This window comes from Cydia strobilella, chromosome 3, assembly GCF_947568885.1.
Source record: "Cydia strobilella chromosome 3, ilCydStro3.1, whole genome shotgun sequence".
Taxonomy (NCBI): domain Eukaryota; kingdom Metazoa; phylum Arthropoda; class Insecta; order Lepidoptera; family Tortricidae; genus Cydia; species Cydia strobilella.
In genome coordinates this window covers 11,632,865-11,656,439 of record NC_086043.1, presented here as the reverse complement: position 1 = coordinate 11,656,439, position 23,575 = coordinate 11,632,865, and the positions used below count along the sequence as shown (strand labels likewise).

The 23,575-nt window shown below is 37.9% G+C and overlaps 2 protein-coding genes across 5 annotated transcripts in view; one reads left to right on the top strand and one right to left on the bottom strand.

The window, feature by feature from the left end:
- The window catches only part of LOC134755894 (protein grainyhead), a 182,150-nt gene extending 177,235 nt beyond the window's left edge, over positions 1 to 4,915 (top strand). For 2 of the 3 annotated variants that reach the window (XM_063692542.1, XM_063692540.1), the window contains 3 exons: positions 119 to 320; positions 1,348 to 1,412; positions 2,031 to 4,915. In XM_063692542.1, coding sequence (XP_063548612.1) covers positions 119 to 320; positions 1,348 to 1,412; positions 2,031 to 2,172 — 409 coding nt within the window. In that variant the 3' untranslated portion in view covers positions 2,173 to 4,915. The remainder of the gene's footprint in view (positions 1 to 118; positions 321 to 1,347; positions 1,413 to 2,030) is intronic. The other variant, XM_063692541.1, reaches the window with a different exon arrangement.
- Positions 4,916 to 10,543: 5,628 nt separating this feature from the next.
- LOC134755900 (delta and Notch-like epidermal growth factor-related receptor) overlaps positions 10,544 to 23,575 on the bottom strand; it is a 49,796-nt gene continuing 36,764 nt past the window's right edge. The window contains exons 7-11 of one of the 2 annotated variants that reach the window (XM_063692568.1): positions 14,836 to 14,978; positions 13,276 to 13,398; positions 12,898 to 13,000; positions 11,377 to 11,555; positions 10,544 to 10,850 (exon numbers count right to left, since the gene is read on the bottom strand). In XM_063692568.1, the coding sequence (XP_063548638.1) occupies positions 10,638 to 10,850; positions 11,377 to 11,555; positions 12,898 to 13,000; positions 13,276 to 13,398; positions 14,836 to 14,978 (761 nt within the window). In that variant the 3' untranslated portion in view covers positions 10,544 to 10,637. The remainder of the gene's footprint in view (positions 10,851 to 11,376; positions 11,556 to 12,897; positions 13,001 to 13,275; positions 13,399 to 14,835; positions 14,979 to 23,575) is intronic. The other variant, XM_063692567.1, reaches the window with a different exon arrangement.

Below are 23,575 nucleotides of genomic sequence, written 5' to 3'. Positions count from 1 at the left end.
CATGGAGAAAACTTTCTCTATTAGCAGATGCTTGCGTTTAATAAATAAGATTGTTGCATAAATAAAAGCATCGTTATGGTCAGAAACAGAGATACCTATAGAAGTGATGTGTATTCAGGTACAGGTCGGAGGTGGGCAGCCTCTCGCCGTACGGCGACCGCAAGGACACGCTGGAGCTGGAGGGCGTGCTGGGCAAGCGCGCGCGCACCGGCACGCCGCCGCTCAGCGAGCGCGTCATGCTGTACGTGCGCCAGGACACCGACGACGTGTACACACCGCTGCACGTCGCGCCACCCACTACGCAGGGTCTGCTGCATGCGGTGAGCACACTACTCTCCGCTAGCGGTTCCTACTTTCGAGGGAAAAACTATATACGTCCTCCTATACGGCCATCGGGTCTGTTCAACAACGCCGTGCTTCAACCACGTTTTTACAAACCGATTACTGTTGTACGCACTAAATGTGACATATAAGTACCTTAAAGTTAATTCCATTTTTCATAGGTATATATGATTTTCATTTGTAATTTTTTTAAGTTACAATCAGGCAACTGAAATAAAAGACGAGCTGTCAGAATTTCATTACGTCTAAATTGTAATTATACCATAGCTGAATGATGCTGACACGGCTTTATAAATTTTAAGGTGCTATGATTGTCAAACGTCAACGAAAACCTGTTTGAGTTCGCATGCTTTTCATTGTACGATTTTCAAATGATTCATTGGCCTACTGCCTAATTTCAGTTCATTTTGTTTGAATCGGCTCTTTAACTTAGAGATTATGGTTGAATAGTAGCACGGCTGAAACGAAATTCAAGTACGTGTATTGTTTTTCCTTTTCGTTTTTGCACACGCTTGCCTTATTGGCTCGCCACGTTGACCAGGGCTCGTCAACGCGGCGTGCCGCGGGCCGCCGCTCGGCGCGGCAGCACGAGAATAACCTTGGTGATTTCGGCTAACCGCAGAACGTGAGGGAGCGAGATGGACTTGGATGCTTTCTCGCTATCTCGACATTTGTTAACGTTACCAATATTCAAAATTGTAAACCAATGTAATCGAGACGCTTCGTCCGCGCCACGAGCCACGGCTCCGCCCCTCGGGCGCGACGCCGTCGCTCGCGGCGCCGCTGTAACCGATGTGGCGCTTCATAACCCCGTCTAATACAATACACACGTCATCATAACTGCATGTTGTAATTAACACCCGCGCGGCCGCACCGGACCACGTCGCCAGAACTCGCGCGAATCATTCTCGTTGTGAAACCACTCCACCGGTTCCGTCAGACGAGACGTCTCGGTTCAAAAAACAAAGGCCCGTTTGTAATCGTTTGTTTTTTGCTTATTTTCAGATTGAGAATAAGTACAAAATTTCAAGTTCGGCAATTAATAATCTTTATCGAAAGAACAAGAAAGGGTAAGTGGTTTTCATTGGCCTTAGATAGTTGTCGTTGTGACGTGTTTCACACACCCGGCCGCCACGCGCTAGCATCGCTTGCCCCGGGCGCGCCACTAACTTGCAACGCTTATTCAAATAATTACCTATACCCCTAATTGAATCGTTTGATTAGAAAACAACCAAGGTCGCATTTAAATACACCTTGTCTTTGATTGTTTTCAAAATAACCGATGCAATTTATAAGCTGCACATAAAATGGTATCATTTACAATAATCATGTCCCTTAGCGTGTAACAGACCTTGCCCCAAAACCTAATTTATATTGCAATAATGGTGAGCACTTGGACTAAATTAATAAAATGAACACTCTAACGACTTAATAGCATTAAGTACCCAACTAATTAAATTATGGGTAAATTACGCAAAGATGAATTGATTCCTTAAATTGTTTAAACCTAATGACTTTTTTGAATAGCCTTCATTATTGTGTAAATCGATGCATGCATTTGCAATAATACCTAAATGGAACAAAATTCTTACGTCATTTACTGTTGCATTCTTTAAGAATGACTGAATGAATGAGTACTGGCTTTGATTTTGTATTTGTATTTTGTTTAACCAAAATATTATTTGCAGGATTACGGCCAAAATTGACGATGAAATGCTAGCTTACTACTGCAACGAGGACTTGTTCTTGCTGGAGGTGCGGCCGGCGGGCGCCGCCGACGACGAGCCGCTGTACGACATCACGTTCGTGGAGCTGCCCCTCGACCACTAGCCGGCCCGCGAAAACGTCCGCGCCCCTGCCGGCGCCGGCGCAGAGACTCAAAAACCGCGTGGCGACTACGCTCTGGACAGTGATACCAACAGTCTCCGTCAGAGTTACACTCGTTATGAGATAAACTGATTAAACGTTTTCTCAAAGTGTCGATCTCACATTGAAATTTACTTTTAAGCGATTCATCACCGTAGTTTTCTTTTTACTAAAACTTACTGTCACAAAAACATCATGGTGGTTGTCGTAGGACGGCATCCGTTTGTGGGACCGCGTTGTAAATAACGACCACGCTAGAATTTATTATTGTTGCGGAACGACGATGACAGAGAAATTCATATTTCTAATGCGAAGAAATTAGTTCTGAAAGTAATTCTGACTATATTAGTTATAAATGTGTAATTTGTAAATGACTATCTGTTGCTGATCAAAACGTGTGTGCCATTCACTCGGTTATCATACTAGCTGTATGTAGTTAACGTTTCAACAGGTACCTTTGAATCTTGCCATGATGATAAAGTAAGAAATTCTTGTCACAAAACATTATGTATTAGTAGATACTATATTATCTACTTGAAGTAAAAGCATGAAGTGCCTTTGTCATAATAATTAATGTAAGTGAGTTAAGTCAAATTAAATGCCATCCACTTTGTTAAGTTTTATAAGCGTAAGTTTGCTTTATAAGCTCGCTCAATTCATTCATTTAGTGATGGTGACTCTAGCTATAGGAATCGATAGATTGTTCGTCATTACTTTCATCGTTCACTATCATATTGTAAATTACGTCCTTATTTATTTTTGTAACTCCTGAATGAGCCTATTCCCTTTCCGAATTTCTCGTAAAATATAACGAAAAATTTTAATGACGACTATTCGAACCGATGTTACAGTACTGTATTTACAAATATTTGCCATTATCATTCACACAAAAAACTGTCGCTAGTAATTTCAAAAAGGAAAGGATATGTACTTAGTCATTGTAACATAGTCACAAAGGACGAGTCCGTTTGAAATACAATTTCATTATCATCTGTGGGATTGGTTTGTGTATAATTTAAGGTATTATTGATAATAGATTTTGTTATTATAAACGAATTTCGATACTTAAGTTATCGGGCCATGACAACAATTTAGATTAAGGAAAAATGTATGCTGTGTCCAAGACTTTACCATGTACCTAATTACGTTATTTTACCGAGCCATTTTATAATTCATATCCAAAGTTATCGCTTGAATTTATTGATTATGGTTTTATATATAATTTTCAGCGATTTGCATATTTGGATTATACCTAGACAAATCGAAGCAAATTATATATAGATATCCATACACGTGCCTACTCATCAATAAATAATGTATTGAATTACGCCTTACATGCAAGCGACTGACCATTTCGTTACAACGTAAGCCATCGCATTACATAGTAGCTATTTACGAGTCGCATAGCCTAACAAACAAACAAATGATTAACACGTTCCCAGTCCAGTAAGTATTTCTATACTTTTCGTATTGTATATGAAACCATGCTGAAATGACCCACAAGTACAACTAAAAGATACTTAAATAAATACCTAAATGCAATGTGTTACATTCTAATTAAATACTGCTAAGCAAAAAAAGGGTTAATGGCTAATGAAAAAAATTGGTTCGGAAACTGTGATCGTGTTATCATTAAAGTGATGGTCCATCACTGATGGATGACGCTGAAATCATATTATGTATTAAGTTTCTCCACCGATTATATTCAAAATTTAGAACCAGGTTCTGTTTCCTAAAAGGATCAGTCTTGGACATGCCCAAGAGTTTTTAAGAGAAGTGCCTAGTGCGGAGGACGGTTCGATTAACTGCCATATTATGACATAATTTAGAGTATACTTAATGATGTTAGTTATAGATTTTTAAATATAATTCGTTTTATTGTCCCACGAATTGCAGATAGACATCGAATTTTAATTAAGATAATGTTATTATTGTCAATACTTTTCTATCTCTTCTATTTCGTTTCTTCCATGTTATTGCGATAGTGTTGAGACTCCTCTGGTCCATCGCGTAACACTTATATCTGCATTTCATATTATATTTGAAGATATGTACCTATGTAAAAGACACTCGTTAATGTTTATCCACTGCTTATGTAAAAGGGATCGAAGTATATTCATTATACACATTTTATATGGTTACGCGTATTGCTCAAAGTCTGCGCTCGAGTGGGGCGGACTATAACGACATTGTTATTATACCTACTTATACGTATTCACCTAATGTTTATTTATGATCTTATTATTTTAATCGTGCAGCTTTAATATTTACTTACATTGATGTTAGATCGTGATTCTGAATCTCGTCATAAGTCACAAACGTCAGTAGCAATAAATACGTGAAGCAGTTAGTAGTTAAATGGGCTCGCGCGGCGCGACGCCGGCCGCCGCGGCCGCCGGAGTTGTGCAATGTCGGGTCAGTGGTCGGGTCGTCGGGTCGGCGGTCGGGTCGGACTCGGGTCGGGCCCGAGTCGCGGCGAGCCGCGGCCGCCCGCGTCGCCGGCGAGAGAGTTTAGTCACACTAGTTAAACACACCCCGAAAGTGTTAGCACATTTTCGTTATAAAATTCTACTGTACTTAAGATGAAATTGAATAGATGTTACGTTATTCTTTTATATGAATATTTGTAAGTTGTCATAAAATATTATTAATATAATTATTTTTATCAAAGTTTATAATCTAAATAAAAATGTTTTTCTTCAAAACATTAAGGTTGTTTGATTTGTGATATTGGTGTGCCGTGCGTGCCGAAGAGATAAAGGGAAAGCTATTAAGACAAAGAAACAATATTGGAACCATCAACATTTAATGGAGCCTTAAAGCTAACAATAAGTAGGAAGGTAAATATCAGAATTTTTCACACAAAGCACAGGGTATGGAGACGAAAGATCTAGTTCAATTTAGAGATATATTAAGAACGTTCCCTAAATAGTTACTATAACTTAGCATAGGTAAGTAGGTATTACATAGATCACGAAAGCATTAAGACGAGGATTTACTCGTAGTTTAATTTAGAGATATATTAACAACGTTCCCAAAGTAGATACTATAACTTAGCTTAAGTAGGTACTCTATTTTGTTCACCGTCTTTATTTATTTAATTGTTTTGTATTTAAGAAGACAATTTGTTTTTAACTTGCGAATCGCTTGGAATGCAAATAGGTATCTAAGTATCCTGTCTACTTATTTCATTAATTATAAATTAGGAACTTATTTAGTAAAACTACTGCCGAATTTAACATATGCGTTTAGGTAAAATGGGCTGCAAAAGTACCTACGAATTTAACGTACTGTAAACATCTTGACTCAGATTTTATTTCAATATGACAATTTAACTGGCGGGACGATTATATTCCAGTACGTTAGTATCGTAGATATTTGATAACGACTTACTGTACGTACTTTTGCACCAGAACATCTAAAGCAAGCTAAAGATAGTCAGAAAATATCTAATTTGAAGATCAGTCAAATACTTACTTACATGTTCAACTATTTATTACCCAAACATAATTAATTTTGCAAAAATTTCAGTGCAGTATTGTTGTATTAAAGTGATCTATTTACCCAATACCCAAAATTATTAATAAGACTTAATATAAATAATACGAACCTGAATTGATTATCTCTCTAGAAATTGTTTTTAGCAATTCCTTTAGATCAACTATGTTGCACCGAAATCGCTATAAAATGTACGATGTCGGTTTATATTACTCAGGAATTGTGTAACGCTGCTAACGCTGCTTTATTGAATAACTATCTAGAGACGGATCTGACAAAAGATATTAGGTACTTGTATAACCTAGGTTGTACGATAAGCATTTTGGCAAACCTAATAGGCACTTAGTGGGGCAAACTAAATCTATGAAGTTATTGACAAATCATAGACCCACGGGCGTCACACTATTGCAGTGCGTATGAAAGATAATGAGTTTAATAAAATTACCATTAGATACGTGTCCTTAGACCCAGGGATCGGCAAACTTTTAGGGACAACAGCCAACTTCACTAAATCTTATTGGTAGATCGGTATCATGACCTAACGAGTAATATTGTCATATTTTTTTGTAAACTAGTAATGCTACACACAGCTCGTGTACTGTTATTTTTCAACCCCCGTCGTACGCAAACCCATCCAATTGTCGGATTTAATGATTGCCAGCATTGCCACTGATTACGTTGTTACTGATTTGTTTTCATGCGAGTAAGTTGTAGTTCATGTCAATTAAAATTTTAGACAAACAAGTTTATCCGATTTAGACATTTGTTCCGATTTCAGAAGCTTACAGGAGTTAATTAGCTCATTTAATGACTTCCTTGGTTCATGTAAATATATTACTTTTGTTAGTCAGGTCATAAGTTGCGTCACAAAGATTTATACTGATAAAAAAGTTATAGGTACAGATACCTTATTATTCATATATATGGGTTGAAAGCTTATTTAATGCTGAATTACCTACCTACTTACAATATAATCGAACGTAACTTGCTGTCTCAGTTTTGCATAATTCTATAATTCTGTGTGTGATATTCAGATAAACCGGCCAAGTGCGAGTCGGACTCGCGTTTCAAGGGTTCCGTACATTACACAATTTAAACAAAGTACATATTTTTTATGTGAAAAGTGAGTGAAATGTCTTTAAACAAATCGGAGGGGTCGAATCAAAAACTAAGTAATTAAGTCTGACTCACGCTTGACTGCAATTTCTAATAGGTTTTCCTGTAATCTACCTATAGGTAGGTAAAGATCTATTTTCTGTATTTTTTTCAAAATTTTAGTCCCAGTAGTTTCGGAGATAAAGGGGGGAATGGTCATTTTTTGCCTATTTTCTTGAATAACTTCTAAATTGTTTATCCTAAAATTATAAAAAAAGTATATTTGAGATTCTTAGAATGAGCTTTTTCATTTGATATATAACACGATACAGTTTGAAAAACTTTATTTTTTAACCCTTTACCTACGGGTGTCAACCAGTTGCCAGTAAGGCAACACCGCTGCAGTACGGGTGTCAACTATAGTTGATCGTAGATATGTTCACGTTCAATATATTTTTTAATCAAAACGAGACCTTGTGTCTTGGTAATAGCGGTCACATTATGCATTGGGATTAATATAGGTGCAAAGAAAAAAATATCATAATGTTTTGGCTCTGACATAAACATATTTTTAAAATTACCGCTTTTTTGCTGTCAACTGGGGTTGACACCCGTACTGCAGAAGCGCAAATAATTGAACTCAATATGGCGGTCCTAGTGTTTTATATTTCATCGACTTGTTGTAGGAGTGACGTGCGTGGGTGTTTTGAATGTTATTTTTAGTTTTTTGACTTCTCTTTGTCCAAATAGTTACAAAATTGGATTATAATATTTTTTTTACGAAAAACATAATTTGCTGAGCTTCTATCTCGTACTTACAGAAATATCGACAGTTGTATCGATATGCGCACATCCCTATTTTTGTCAGTAGCAGAGATTTGTTTCTATGCAACATTTTAAGTAATTGATTTTTTGGAATATTTCAATAATTATCATCATTTAAGTATTTAATTGTGTTACATATATAATAAACTAACACTTTAAAACTTAATCTTGAGAAATTCGCTAATAGTAACTTAAAATACTTCAATTTCTTAGTGATTATTATTAACCGTGAAATAAGGAATATTAGTGAATATAAATACACCAAGTGATTAGTTATTAACTAAACATATTATACTTAATGTGTGAGTGAAATTTCAACCACGTAGCTGTAGTACTACAAAAGTTACAAGTAAGTGAAATTATGTCAAACCGCTGACTCTCGCCAACACATGCCCGTATTGAGCGGTGACTGGGTGTTCAAAGTCCCCGTAGGTAAAGGGTTAATTTTCCCATTTACCCCCCAAAAGTAGCCCCCATGTTTAAAATTCATTTGTTTACGTTACATGTCCGTCTTTGGATCACAAACTTACATATGTATACCAAATTTCAACTTAATTGGTCCAGTAGTTTCGGAGAAAATAGGCTGTGACAGACGGACAAGTGATCCTATTATAAGGGTTCCGTTTTTTCCTTTTGAGGTACGGAACCTTAAAAAGTTATAAAAAACATGCAAAAAATATACGCGACCTGTTCAAGGTGAGTTTGTTCCTTATTTATTTATTTTTCTTTTTTACATGTAGGTCAGAAATAACCTAAATAAAATAACGAATACTCAAAAAAGTTATAGAGGAAAATGGTTGGAACACAATTTTTGACTTCGTTACTTTGTTTGGACTAGTTAAGCGGTGAATATATCAAAAGTCCCCGGCCCTCTTGTGCCGGGGGAAAGAGGGGGGTTTGAAGGTCCCATTTGTCGGTTTTTCGATTATATCTCGTAAACTGCGTCTTAGCGACATGGCCACGTATGATTAAATTTGCTACAAGTTTAATTTAGTTAAATTTTTCGATATACGTTTTGATCAGTATAAAACAATCTTTTAAATCGAGTCATATTTTTTTATTGAAGGCTTTGTATTACATTATATCAGTCTAAACTTTTGTGACAGAACTTATGACCTGACTAAGTAAAGTACATACAAATATAAAATTTGGCTACCTTTTTACTCTTCTTTAACTAGACTTTATTCTTGACTTATGATTAACAATTAATTACCTCGTAATTAAAAAGAAAACGACAAAAAATATAAACATATAAATAATAATAATTACCTACCTCACTATCTACTTATATTTTTAACAACAAATAAATGGGTAGCATAAATATGTTTTTGGACTATCAATAATTAGTAATTACGGATCCCTGAGTAGGGTTAGGTTAAGGGGAAACAATTTTAATAAATAGGTACACCTTTAATTGTAACCCTAAATGGAGATGTGAAATTGGTTAGTGGGTTAGTTTATAATGGTTTTATGAGGTTATGCCAGTAAACCGGCCGAATTTATATAATTTACTTAACCTAACACCACATAGATTATTTCTTTCAGAAAATTACATCAAATGGTATTATTAGCAAATGCATTTTCTTCACAAATGTCTTATTAATATTATAGATCTATCTAACCGCCGCCGACATTAACATCTCTTTACACTAAACGTTTTACCTCAACAATATTCACATAATATGCAAAATAGAGATCACTAAGCTTACCCAAGTACATTACGTACAAATTATTTCAGCTCTCTAATCACAATGGTATCTCTATGGAGGTCTATGTTGCTACCTATATATCGATATTACACAAGTAGGTTATATTATATATAGGGCGGGTTATAATTATCACTTTTCTATAGCTTAGGTACTGTGCGACAATGTGAACTCCACAAGTATAATAGCAGAAATTGTCTGTCGAAGAATAGATCTAAATATTAACTCTTTCAGTGTGCAGGCTGCAGGTTTACTATAAGCGCTACGTCGTAGCTCGTAGAGGTGTTTTTGGCTATGTGGTACAACATATTCGTAGCGGTGTGACACAACGTCTGTGTCATGCCGTAATGCCGTATACATGTTGGGCAATGGTGGTACTGGAAATTCATATCTATATATCAATACCTTATACACATTTGAGTTTTGAGTCACTCGCTTCTAACATCCATCGAGTTTAGGTAGTTGAGCGGTAACAAGCTAAGCAAAACGGAATAAATTAGTTACAAAAGTTATTTCGAATGCAGGCACAAACGGAATGAAATAAACCGATGTCATCTATAATTGTGCAATAGATAGGTATAGTAAACACCCCTATGATGGACAAAGCATCAAAATGAGTCGTATAGATAATCGTGTAAAATAAGAATTTAACACCAGCATTTAAACACATTTATAAACTTCAAATCACTAAGGTCTTTTTTGCAAAATGAAGTCAAGCAGACCAGCTACAATATGGCATTAAAAACTCATTTTAAAGTTTTTGTGGTTTGACACATTATTGCTTATCAGCATCCTCATCATCTATTAGACAGATTGCTTGCCCAAAAATGTTTGTCCGTTTTGTGACGCATTTTCACATACATTTTATATGAGCCGTCATAGAACCGACGACTCTTAAAAGTTATAAATTTTGATTGAGAAACTGGGAACACTTTTTTTTTACAAACTTTTATCTAACTTGCAATGTATATATATATATATATATATATATATGTTTGTATATTCGAGAAATGTATGTTGTGACACTTGTGACAATGCAATATTATGGTACCATCGAGCTGATCTGATGATGGACACAGGAGGTGGCCATAGGAATTCTGTGATAAAGCAACGCAATTTAGATGTGTTTGGGTTTATTAGATCAGATCAGATAAATTTTATCAATAATTCCCGAAATTCTGAGAAGAAATAACTCAAAAATTGTATCTCGTAACGTACGTAAATATCTCGTACCTACCATGCAAGTTCCGCGATTTAAATTTGTATCTTGAACCGTTCCCCATCGGAGCAGTTCATGAGTGATTGCTATTGGATGAGCGGAGAGCTCTGACTGTCGCTGAAGTCGAGCGTGTAGTACATGTCGGTGGTGTCGAGCGCGGGCGGCGCGGGCGCATGCGCGGGCGTGTGCGCGGGCGCGCGCTTGTCGTGCAGCCAGTGCGGCGACGGCGTCGGCGCGCGCGCTAGCCGCGACAGCAGCCGCGAGTACGTCTTGTTCATGCGGCAGTGGCACGCCGTCACCTGGAATGTTCATATTTTTGTTAAGGTCATGTTGTGTAAGAAGAAAATAAGTAGTTTATTGTGCTCGGGCGAGAGGAAAAGCATAAGAATTCCCTACAAAATGTTTCTCGTGCCCAAGTGTTTCTCTTACCCTATCTAACATTATTGTTTTTTTTTTCGATTTAACTATTTAAAGTACCTACCTAAGTAGGTATCTTTTTCAAATATGAAACAATGGTCGGTCTATTATTTGATTTCTGTTCTAATCTTAAGTTGACGATCTTTTAGTGAAAGTCTTTGTTTTATCCCTTTTTGTAAAATACTGCCCTTTTTCTTTAAGAAATAAATATAACTAATCTAATCTATTTTCTCTTGGACGTTAAATCTCTTACGAATAATTACAAAATCTTGGATTTATCCACAAGGGTCCCCGATTCATTAAAGTTTGCCACGTCGTAGCATTGTCTTTCGTAGACACGTGACGTAATATTTTGGTCATGCGCACCGAAAGATAAGAATCACTGATATGTATCGCGTGTATACTGACCACGACGCCCACAATGGCGATGGCGGCGCCAAGCGTGCCGGCGGCGATGTACACGTTGTGCAGGCGGTCGTGGTACAGGCCGAGCGGCATGCGCACCTCGCGCACCGCGCCGCCGCCGTCGCTGCGGGACTCCGAGCTGATTACCTCGCCGCGGACCACTGATTCCAGGATGAAATCCTCTGAAAATTATGTTATTACCAAATAAGCTGAAATATACATATACAATGCTGTTCAGTTGACATTCGATCGCGAGCGAGTGCGCGTCTGTGTGTAACCGTGAGCTGTCTTTTTTGGTGAAAAATGTCAAAATCCACCATAGAATCTTTAGAAAAAGTAATTAAGAAGTACTTACTACCGATTAATGAAAAAATGGGATGTGTACTTGTCGATTTAAAAAGGCTAGAGGATAAAATAAATGAGTTAGAAAACGTTCAACGTATACGCACGAAATGCAGTGATGTAGCTGCACGCAACAATCACCCTAACGGATCGATCGCGCCGAAGACGCAAGGAAAAAATCCTGTGCCTGTAGCCGCGACCAAGTTCAAGCCGCCGGCCGTTACTGCTCGAGCAGTACCCGCTTCTAACGAACCACGGCGCTACCCGCGCTACTCATTACCCACCGCGAACAAAGTTGTTCAACAAACCAACAGAAACACATCATCTGTGAAAATTCACGGTTCTTGAGATACAGCCTGGTGACAGACAGACGGACAGATGGATAGCGGAGTCTTAGTAATAGGGTCCCGTTTTTTTAACCCTTTGGGTACGGAACCCTAAAAATAGCAAAGACGGCATAATTTTCCTGCTAAGACCGTAATTTTCTACGTCATATTCCTGGTCCAATTTATTTTAATTAACTATTTCTTCTAAACTAAATAGTTTTAAGTGGGCACCGGTTTCAAGTAAATACTTAAAACCGGTGCCTTATGTTATGTATCATTCAAATTCTATTTCGAAAGTGTTTCTTATGTCATAGTTATTTTTCCAAATGCTAAAGACAAAAACTGACCAGAAAAGTTACGCAAAATTTTCGTTTCAAAAATACACACATAGGGTTCTACCGTGGATTAGTACGTATTAAATTAATAATTAGTTTCGGCAGCTATTTCTGAAGAAATTTCGTTACTATGTATTTCCAGAAATTTGGTTAATTAAGCATAATTAAATGAATACTTAAGGGTATTTATATACAAATCTGCCATACCTAAGCTAAATTAGATTTTCAATGACGGTAATGAAACGTTGATATTACTTATACTTTACTTACATGGATAACTTCCTTGTCTCAGGAATAAACTTTTGTGATCAATGATCATCAAACAAAGAAGTGTTCTTACCCAGATTTGAACCCTATCAGTTTTGAAGGCAGGGTCACTACTCACTAGCTCACTACCCACTTAGGTTAACCAGGTGAATGTGCGCACATGGAGACGCGTACTTAATAGGTTTTAGAAAAATATACCCGATGGTTGAGGCATAAAATAATCGAATTAAAACAAGAATATAAGATATTTATACCTTCGCATAATTTGCCGGTGTATCCCGGTCGGCAGGAGCAGTAGAAGGCGTCGATGCCGCTCCAGCAGGTGCCGCCGTGCGCGCACGGATTATTGTCGCACGCCTGTAACACCAACATAATCATTATTAACCTATAAAAAAGTGCATTTCTTAAGCCATATTAGTAGGTAGTGAGTCAATCCCCGTACCTATGGAATGGAATAGTGGAAAACTCTGCTAGGCGCAGCTAAGGAGCAGTGCTAAGGACCACTTATCACTGACGTAGCTGAACAGAACAGAATAGCTGCTGCCACGATGCACACAGTAGCGTTTCGCAGAGCACGAGTTTAATTAGCACAGGTGTAGGTAGGAGGTGCAGGTGCAAGGTGTGATAGTTACCGATTTGACAGGCAGGTGGCACTCGTCGCCGACGTAGCCGTGGAGGCACTCGCAGGTATAGCTGTTGCCGCGGTCCACACAGTAGCGCTGCGCAGAGCACGGGTTTGGTGAGCACAAATCAACCTGAAATGGGAAAGATGGTGAATATTTAGAATAAGCTACCAAAATTGGAATTATATATTCCAGTTCCAATATTCAGATGAATAAAATTAATCTAAAAAAATAAGTAAAACCGACTTCAAAGGGGATAAAATTAAATATTATCTCGTTTTATATGCGCTAGCAAACTGATACGTTTGAATTCGGTTTAAAAAGTCTCGTTCTTGTCATCATCAGTAGTTCCACTTCAACAAATGGTACTGTTTTGGATGAAAGTGCTTGGTTTGTTGATGAAAATACTAAAACCTATATATGTACCTATGCCTATAAGATTTGAGAAGTTCCCTGGATTCCTAATGGATCCCGCCATCAAAACTGGGTTTTTACAAAAACGGGACCAACTAGGGACTATATACATTCAAACAAAAAAATAATTTTCCAAATCGGCTCAGAAATGACGGAGTTCTGAGGTAACATTTTGACGACCAGTCTGGCCTAGTGGGTAGTTACCCTGCCTGTGAAGCCGATGGTCCTGGGTTCGAATCCCAGTAAGGGCATTTATTTGTGTGATGAGCACAGATATTTGTTCCCGAGTCATGGGTGTTTTCTATGTATTTAAGTATTTATATATTATATATATCGTTGTCTGAGTACCCATAACACAAGCCTCCTTGGGCTTACCGTGGGACTTGGTCAATCTGTGTAAGAATGTCCTATAATATTTATTTATTTATTATTTATTTATTTATAACATACATACAAAAAAAATACGGTCGAATTGATAACTTCCTTTTTTGAAGTTGGTTAAAAAGTGCACATCGTCCATCACCATCTTTTCAAAGACGCAGCTATGTGGTACCTAAAAGGTTATTAACGTCATATGTCTTTCTTATATCAAATAGACCCTTAGTTGATAATTTAGCTAAGGCTAGTGCCACAAAGAAGTTAAAAAATAAACCGCGATATATTATGCTCTTTTACCACAAAATCCCTGTAAATAAGTGGGGTCCCTTTGTTTGACATAATTATTGAAAGTCATAATGTAATGATTGTCATATTATCATTAGTCATAATTCTGAAACCGTTAACTTTTCAGGATTTTCTAGAAAACTATATGGGAAACAATAGAGACCCAAATAAGTATATTAAGCTGGCAATTGTTGAAGGTCCACCGTAGTGCGTGCACGGCGACGACTCGCAGTACTCGTACCTACTCGTTATACATCAGTAGGTAGTAGGCAGGTGTTGCCGACGAAGCCGCAGCCGCAGACTCGAAGCCCCCAACGCGGTTGGTGCAGGTGCCGCCGTTCGCGGTCTCGACGGCTGTCCTACATCAGCAACCGTGTACCCAGAACTTGAGCTAGCAGGTGTTGCCAGTAAAATCGCTGCCGCAGACACATGAGATACTCCGACGCGGATACTTGCACTCATACATCAGCACCCGTGTACCCAGTACACTACCTTGAGCTGACAGGTGTTGCCGGTGAAGCCGCGGCCGCAGGCGCACGCGAAGCCGCCGACGCGGTCGGTGCAAGTGCCGCCGTTCGCGCACGGTGACGACTCGCACTCGTTGTATTCCATCTCACAATGCTCACCCGTGTACCCTGTTTATAAGCAAAGGCTGCAATTTAAAAATCTTTCCATGTCTGAAAATAAAAGCCTGTATGTATAGTCTGATATCCGCTCCGTATAGAAATTATTGTTATTACGGAAACTCAGATGAGACAAAACTGTCAAAGTAAAATTAGGTTGCCTATGCTAATAATTATGTTATTATCAAATATGCAATGGTGGTAGGTTTGTAATTTGACTTTTCGCTAAGTAGTAAGTTCTAAGTTCTTTCCACTCATCTATTCGAAGGTTAGCTGGAAGAGATCCCTTATAGGGATAAGTTCGCCTTTGTACTTCCATTACTATAATTTATTTTTGTAAACCTGTGTTGTATACAATAAAGTGATTACTACTACTGCTACTAAGTATCCAACTTGCATCAAAGTTTATATTTTAACGAAACTTTAATTTGTGAAAACGAGATCAGGTACCTAACCGAAAACCTCCCAATGAACTCTCCCATAATGTTCTTTATTGACCTAAATTAGCAATAGCGAAGTAAAATATGTTAATCTAATACGAAGGCGACATAAAAATGAAAAACAAGAGAAATTTCTCATTCCGGGAAACAAGCCACAAAGGGTCCCTTAACACGCCTATGTAAATAAAGATTACGCAACGACATTCGACGCAGGGCTGCGCCAACCATATCGCTCGTAAGCCGTTTTTCAAGCCTTGGTTTTGCATGAAACTCTCATATAATAAATACATAAAATAAATTGAGTAGAAGAATATTATCGCGAATTCAAATTAGGAATAATGTCGTATTAGGGTAAGTGCTACTTGGATGCTTGGATATACCTACTCGTAGTTATCTACACAATTAAATCTTGAGCGCGAGAAAAAAATCAGCACTTACAGCTTTTAGAGGAACGTAGTTGGGTGAGTAAAAGGTACCGTTGACGGGTAGACTTAGACTGATTTATTAAATCATAACTCAAGTGTTTTATACATCTCTAATCTACGGCGGTACAGACATTATCTTAACCGGATCAGCAAGTGCTTCTAACCTATACTAAGTTATCGACACGCGCCGATAATATTTTGCTGACCTCCATAATACTCCCCCCTTAGTCAACCGGTAGGGTTGACGACCAGGTCTCTCGCAGGAGCTGTCCTGAACAGGATACGATTACGATACGATTATTTCACTTCCACGACGTTATAACTTCAATCACGGCCCCGCGACCGTGAATTTGAAAATGAATCGCTGCGGCATGTCTCGACGCATGCTGCGTTGACAATAATTTCCTCGCGCGTGTCGCGTATTGTGCTTGCTTGCATTTTCACACATTACAGCTGGTCACATGACTTCATTTTTATTAATTTGCTATTTGGCGTGAATTTCCTTGAATATTTTCTTGTTGCGTTGTGACAGTCCTCCCCGTTGTATCCTTTCCTTAAACTTGTCGTTCTTGGAAGAAACGGAGACGTGCCGATGTCTTCTAATACGTCTGGGCGGACGTATGAAGAGTGCAGCCAGGGTGCTCAGAGCCAGCGTGGCGAGCGGAGATGCTCGAGCCAGGGTGGCGAGCGGAGAATCTCGAGCCATTGTGGCGAGCGGGGTGCTCAGAGCCGACAAGGCGAGCGTAGAGGGCGACGACTAGTAGTGGAGCGCTGAGTAAAGTAGTCGGGTCGCTAGGTTTGCTGCGTGCCACATCAGGATTAATCAGAATCCTCTTGCCATAAAGCGTTGGTGGATGTCTGGTGTCATCGTGAGGTCATGTCAAGCTCGTTGTAATTATCTCTTCTCCCTTCTGACGATATTCTGTGGTCCAAGAATCCGGAAACCGGAATATAATGGGAGTAGCCGCTGCTTTCCCGCGATGTTACTTGGCAGTGTCGGTGATGTCATTTGATGAAAGGGTGGCGAAATCAAATTGAGACGAGATCACTTTGTCAGTCCTTCTCGACCAGCAATTGAGTGTCTCAGTCACTTACTTCCCAGGCTTCTATACTGGAGCTCTTCGTGTAGACATCTCAGTAGGTGCGTGTTCCTTCGGCGGGTTACCACTGTAGCGAAGTGGCAACCGTGCACGTCGGTCCCCGTAGGGACCCCACTCGGGGTCACCACTTTAGAGGAACATAGTTGGGTGAGTAAAAGGTACCGTTGACGGGTAGACTTAGACTGATTTATTAAATCATAACTCAAGTGTTTTATACATCTCTAATCTACGGCGGTATAGACATTATCTTAACCGGATCAGCAAGTGCTCTAACCTATCTTAAGTTATCGACACGCGCCGATAATATTTTGCTGACCTCCATACAGCTTATTAGCTGAAGACAGTGAAGATGAAAAATCGATGGATGTACACTACCCCGCTCATAACTATTTAGGCACTCGTAATTTTTTCCATACAATTGTACACAAAATCGACTTTCAGAATGATACCGCTAAGTCGCAGTCGGGTAACAGTTTTTAGTGCAGTTTACTTTTTTAATTTAACAGACATATCGAGCTTCAAAATGATGTGCAGAATATTCGTGTACATTGCCTATTTACCAAATGGCAAGCGTAAAAAAATCCATAGATCGTTTTCCAGTACAAAATCGTTTATTTCCAGTACAAGATCTTTTTATTCATGAACTAGTACATAAGGGTTTTTAAATCGTTGCATAAAGTAAACTCGAAATTTTAAAGGATGTCTTTGGCAACAATTTGAGGCTCAATATATTTACCTAAATAAAAATTCAATCCAACATGTAAAGAGAGTCATTTGCCTGCGAACGAACAGTATGATTTTGAAAATAATTTTTGTATAAAATTGCGGGTGCCTAAATACTTTTGAGCAGTAGTATATGTTGGGTCCTAATGCGTGCAACTTTTTAACCGAATGTCGCGGCATGGCATTTATATACTTCCGAAATAACATTTGATATTTAACAATCGCTTTTCGGTGAAGATATTCGGGATAACACTAGTTTCCCCACTGGGCTGGAGGTAAGATGGAAACCGCTTTCGTATAAAGTAGCGCCTGTGCCAATTTTAGGAATTAGATACTGAGCTGACCCCAGGTTCCCCAAGTGAGCCGCGATAGACTCCGAATTATGAAGCATTTGCAAAGACTGGCAACCGCCAGCGCTACAAGTAAGTGTTCTTATACTTGAAAAAACTAAGCCGTGAACACTACACTGTTACCTTATAACGCTATAACAACCCATTTTCACCTCAAGAACTGAATATCTGTTAACATCTGTCGTTTACATGAGTACAGATCATAAACGTTGTCGCAACTGAATTGAGCAGATAAGCAGACTCGAGGTCACCAACTCACCACACAATATCGCTCCCTTATTAATTTAGTTTATATTATATCAACAGTTCATGTACAATTAGTAAGGGAGCGCTATTGTGTGGCAACCTCGACTCTGCTTATTATGATTTCATACGTTTCGGCAGATCAGGAGGCCGATTCTGGTATACCAATTTGTTTTGATCTTGTTGTGATACGACGTTGACGATCGCTCACGCTGGTTGGTGCGCGCGAAATGCACCGAATCTGAAGGGTCGAGTCATTAGGCATCTCGCTCGCATTTATTTTCGCCAGAAAGATGTACTGCTAATCGTGTCAGGGTCGTAACTTTAACTTATCGAAACTTTAACAAATCGTCAAATCAATATCAGCCTCCAGATGTCGATTATGTTTTCAGGTTAAAAAGTATTATTTATTTATTTTAAGAAAGTGAAACCTGGAATCTAAGTTTCAATGCGAAGTTTTGTGTGAACTATAATTATATTAACCACGCTCCGGGTCGTATCTTTTCATAGGCTCAACGTGTAAACGCTGCTAGCGTAATGGGAACTTTTGGACCGGATGCGATTCGGGGTGGTGATGATTATTGACCGTGTAGTGACGAAGCTGTTGGATGGCTTTATTGTTTATGAGAAATGATGACGCCATTTGCTTATTAATGGTTGTACCCTACCGACGAAGCCTGTATTGCGGATATGGATTTGTCATTATTTTATAAATGCTCAACTAAAATTACTAGTATGTACCTAATAAATATTTCTGCAGTAAGCTGCTATTATATTAATGTGAAATACTATAACTAATTCAACTGTCAAATTACGAGTAGTGGTCGGGGAGCCCAAGAGGGGATTTTTGGAGTCACTCGAGCGCGTCAGATTAAGATATGGGGATACCTTGCATCCTGTTGAGTACCTCCACTAAGTATGCGTCCTTGACACTGAGCAGGGAGTCAAGGATAGGCCGTCAGAATAGTAAAAAAAATCGCCACTTTGAAATACTCGAGCGCGTCAGATTAAGATATTGTGGATTAATTACTTGTTAAATAGTGCCCGTTTCAATAATCTGATGATTTTAGCGATCCATAAGCGAGTGGTAGGGTCACAAAGTCGCGACGACTTACTCGAGCGCGTTCGATTTTTATTTTATTTTTAAGGGAATAATGCAAGAATAACTAAATAAAAAAATCTGCCGATTTGAGCAAGCCGAAGTGTCAAAAATCGTTTATATTTAGTGCACCCAGTTCTTTTGCCCTTTAACTTTTTCGCTATCTCTGACTCCTATTTGTAAATTATTAAGCTCTTTTATAGATTTTATCTTGATTAAGTATAATTTACGGGTGTAAAATTTTATTGTTATTTATATTTTATTGTTGCATTTTTTTCCTTTTTTTCTCTCTCACACTGTCCACATATAGCCCTCCGTTGTCATTATTTTAATAATACGCTTTAAACGAAATAATTAAACAATGTTAATAACAGGGGAGCCCAAGATGCTAAATTTGAAGTAACTCGAGCTTAAAAAAATCGTTGTTAACCAACATTTATTTAGAAATCTTTAAATGATATCTCGTGAACCCGTTGGTCGATTTTGATCTACTTAGCGGCATTCTGCTGTTTCTTAGGTACAAAAAAGTTTACATATAAAATAAATACATACGACAGGAATTTTTAAAATAGTCTGGAAAAAATTTTTTTTTCTCAAATCGTCAGAATAAGGATACTGCTCCACATTATAGTCAGATTAAGGGTTTACGTAACTGGGACATCAATCTGAACCTGTCTGTATAATAATCTGACACGCTCGAGTATTTCAAGATGGCGGCTTTTTTTTGCAACTTTGTGACTCTGCCATTTGCTTACTGCTCGCCTAAATCGTCAGATTATTGAAATAGACACTATTGTAGGGTCCATTTAACAACCCCTTTGAATATCTGACGCGCTCGAGTAAATCATTTTTTTTCCAAATTTTCTACCCTTCCGTATGACCACCCTGCCTACGTAAACCGGCAGATTAACATACCCTTATTACAGAGACATGTTGCGCGATTGACGATTGACATGGTGTTTTTTTTTTTACATTTAAAAAAATCTGTAGACGCTTTCCTGCTCGCTAAAAAAGAAAATATTATTAACATTTTTTTCTTTCCGTCATCTAATCTTTCGATTCCAATAGGTCTCTACGACGCTCGAGTTACTACACATTTAGCATTGTCGCCTCCCCAGCTACAGGTACTAACTGACTGACTATTTAATAATGCCTAAATGCCTAAATATGTGACTAAGTAGTGGGTGATCCAATTGTATACAAAGCAATAATAAATTGATGACCTGACTGATTTTGGTACAAGTATCTTTTTTAATAAGGATAGCGTCTAAAACTTCAGAATTAGATACCTACAAGTTAAGTCCATGAGATACGACAGCGATTTCCGTTCCACTTTACGATAGCGTAATTAAAAGCAACTTAAGCGGAAGGGTTCTACCAAAGTGATAAAAATAAATCTCTTCAGTTTAATGAACCAAACCTTTTTAATCTAATCGCACGATAGGTACTGAATCAACAGAAGAATAAGTATGAATATTGATATATCGCCCCGTAAAGGTTATCAATTTTAATAAAAAAAACTTCCGTAAGACACAGACATTAAATATATTAAAACTTCACTCACTCACTCACGTATTTTTAGTAGAAAATTGTTCGACATGTCTTCGTCGGTCTGCCAATACGTGCTCCCGATGATGCTACTCGGTACGTAGTGAAACATGTCGAGCAATTTTCGACTTAAAATACGTGAGGACCCGTTTTAATATATTTAATATTGAAATATCGGTTGTTCTTTATTTGTTAAGTATATACTATGTCATCTTAGATAAGTTTTGTCCGAGAGAGTAGGTACCTACCTACCTACCTAAAATGTGCAGTGTCGCTATGTTATACGTACTGTACGATCTCAATGAAACAAGTTTCGGTCGCTTTCTTCTGTAAGACAATACTGCCCTGGGGATTGTTTGTTTGCCCCGGTACTATGTATATTCCCTCTTCCATGTAGTCGGGAAAACGAGTCCCTTGATTAATTCACCCCGATTTATTTCAAGCATGGGATATAAAACATTCGGTTACTTAAGACCCTTAATTAAATTAAGTAAACGAATATTAATGCGATAAAGTGAAAAAATAATTTGGCCGTTTTTGAAGGATTTTTTTTGTTCTCGTGATTACGGGGCTCGACGTAGCGTTTCGTGAAAAATGTTCGAAGAAAGGAAACAAATTTTCATCAAACTTGATTTGATTGATTAATTCTATTCTCGATCCATTAGTGTGACGTTTTTTAATAAACGTTGCTTCAAAAGATATACCTACCTATCCCAAAAATATTTCTTAAAAGTATTTCGAAAAATCTAAGTTACGTAATCGAAGTGCAAGTGCTGCTAATATTAAAAGCTTTATTCAGAAATAAAACTATGAAAACGGATTATATCGCGTACATGTATATTGAATAATATATGCTATATGCGTGTATTGTAATAGACGCGATATAATCCGTTTTCATAGTTTTATTTCATGAGTAACTATCGCGGTAACCGAAGACAATATTTTATTCAGAAAACAAAAATGTACCAAAAATATATACATATTAAGTGCGTCGCGCTCGCACGCCTGTGAACGCGCCATTTATATTTAATGGGAAGGCGAACGCATCCATTACTTTTTCATGACTTTTTTACCTATTTTAGGTACCCATATTAGGTACTAACATAAGTTCGAAATACTATACGTAAATCAGTGAAAATAAGATATATGGTCTATATAATAGAAGGCATTTGGTCAATAAAGTTTAAATAAACACATAAATGAGGTCGTGCCCGTGCCCCAGCAAGCGTGGCAAGACGGTTAGGCATCACATCAAGTGACGAGCGAGACCGCACGCGAGCGGGCAACCTTCCAATAGTTCCAACTGATCTTCAAATAAATCACTCCTACAATTTCGCTCGCCCGACGTTCGCAAACACGATTAACCATTATTAAATCGACTAACTCCAAAACGATTTATAACATTAACGACCCCTAAAACACAAACACAAGCGCGTGATAGAGATAAGGTCGTTAAAACAATAGAGATTAGATGTAGGTAAGGTAAATGCAGGTATTAACGCCGCCCAGGCAATTTTAGAATTGACTATAGTGTTTAAGTATACAGGTTGCCCTCAAATATACTTTTCCATTTTTATATGCTATTATTAACGATTTTTAAGCCAAGGCCATAATACCAAGGCTGGTGTGGTGACATAGTTTCCATAGTGTAATTTTGAAAATTATAATTTTTTTTGTGCTTAAAAAACTGCGTAGAATGATGGTAGAATGCCGTCCGTCAAGTAGACCAAAATCGACCAACAGGTTCAAGAGATATCACAGTGTGAAGATTTCTGAAATCTGAATACATTACTTAATAATATTTCAGCTATTCGATTTTTAACTGTCTATAACACTACAAATTGAAAACCGCGTTGAATCCTTATTCTGACCTAGACTTAGCCTCCATGTAAGTTATAGGAAATAATTATTACACTACATTATGGGTATTATTACACGGGTATGGGTACGTGAGAGAGAGAGAACGAAAGGAAAACAAGAAAAGAAAAAATATTGCTACAACTAAAAATATAAATCACTACAAAGTATATAACAAACTCGCTTTCCGCTGTCTGTATGTTTGTCCCTATGTATGCTTAGATCTTTAAAACTACGCAACGGATTTTGATGCGGTTTTTTTTAATAGATAGAGTGATTCAAGAGAAAGGTTTATATGTATAATTTGTATAGGTTTTGTGTAAATTAGTTGACCTACCCGTCCGAAGCCGGGGCGGGTCGCTAGTTACAATTTCATTTAATTTAAAAAATTTACATCCGTAAGCTTTACCTAACCTAGAAAATATCTATAAGTGTGCTTAATTTACAAATAGGAGCCAGAGAGATAGCTAAAAAAGTGAAAGGGAAAAAGAGCTGGGTGCACTAAACTTCATAAACGATTTTTGACACTTCTGCTTGCTCAAATCGGCAGATTTTTTTCATTGTTATTCTTGCATTATTCCCTTAAAAAAATCGAATGCACTCGAGTAAGTCAAGGTCGCGATTTTTTTTTGCAACTGCGACTACCACGGATCGCTAAAATCGTCAGATTATTGAAATGGGCACTATTTAACAAGTAATTAATCTACTATATCTTAATCTGACGCGCTCGAGTATTTCAAGGCGGTGTTTTTTTTTACTATTCTGACGGGCTGTCTTGGATTCCCTGCTCGGTGTCAAGGACGCATACTTGGTGGAGATACTCA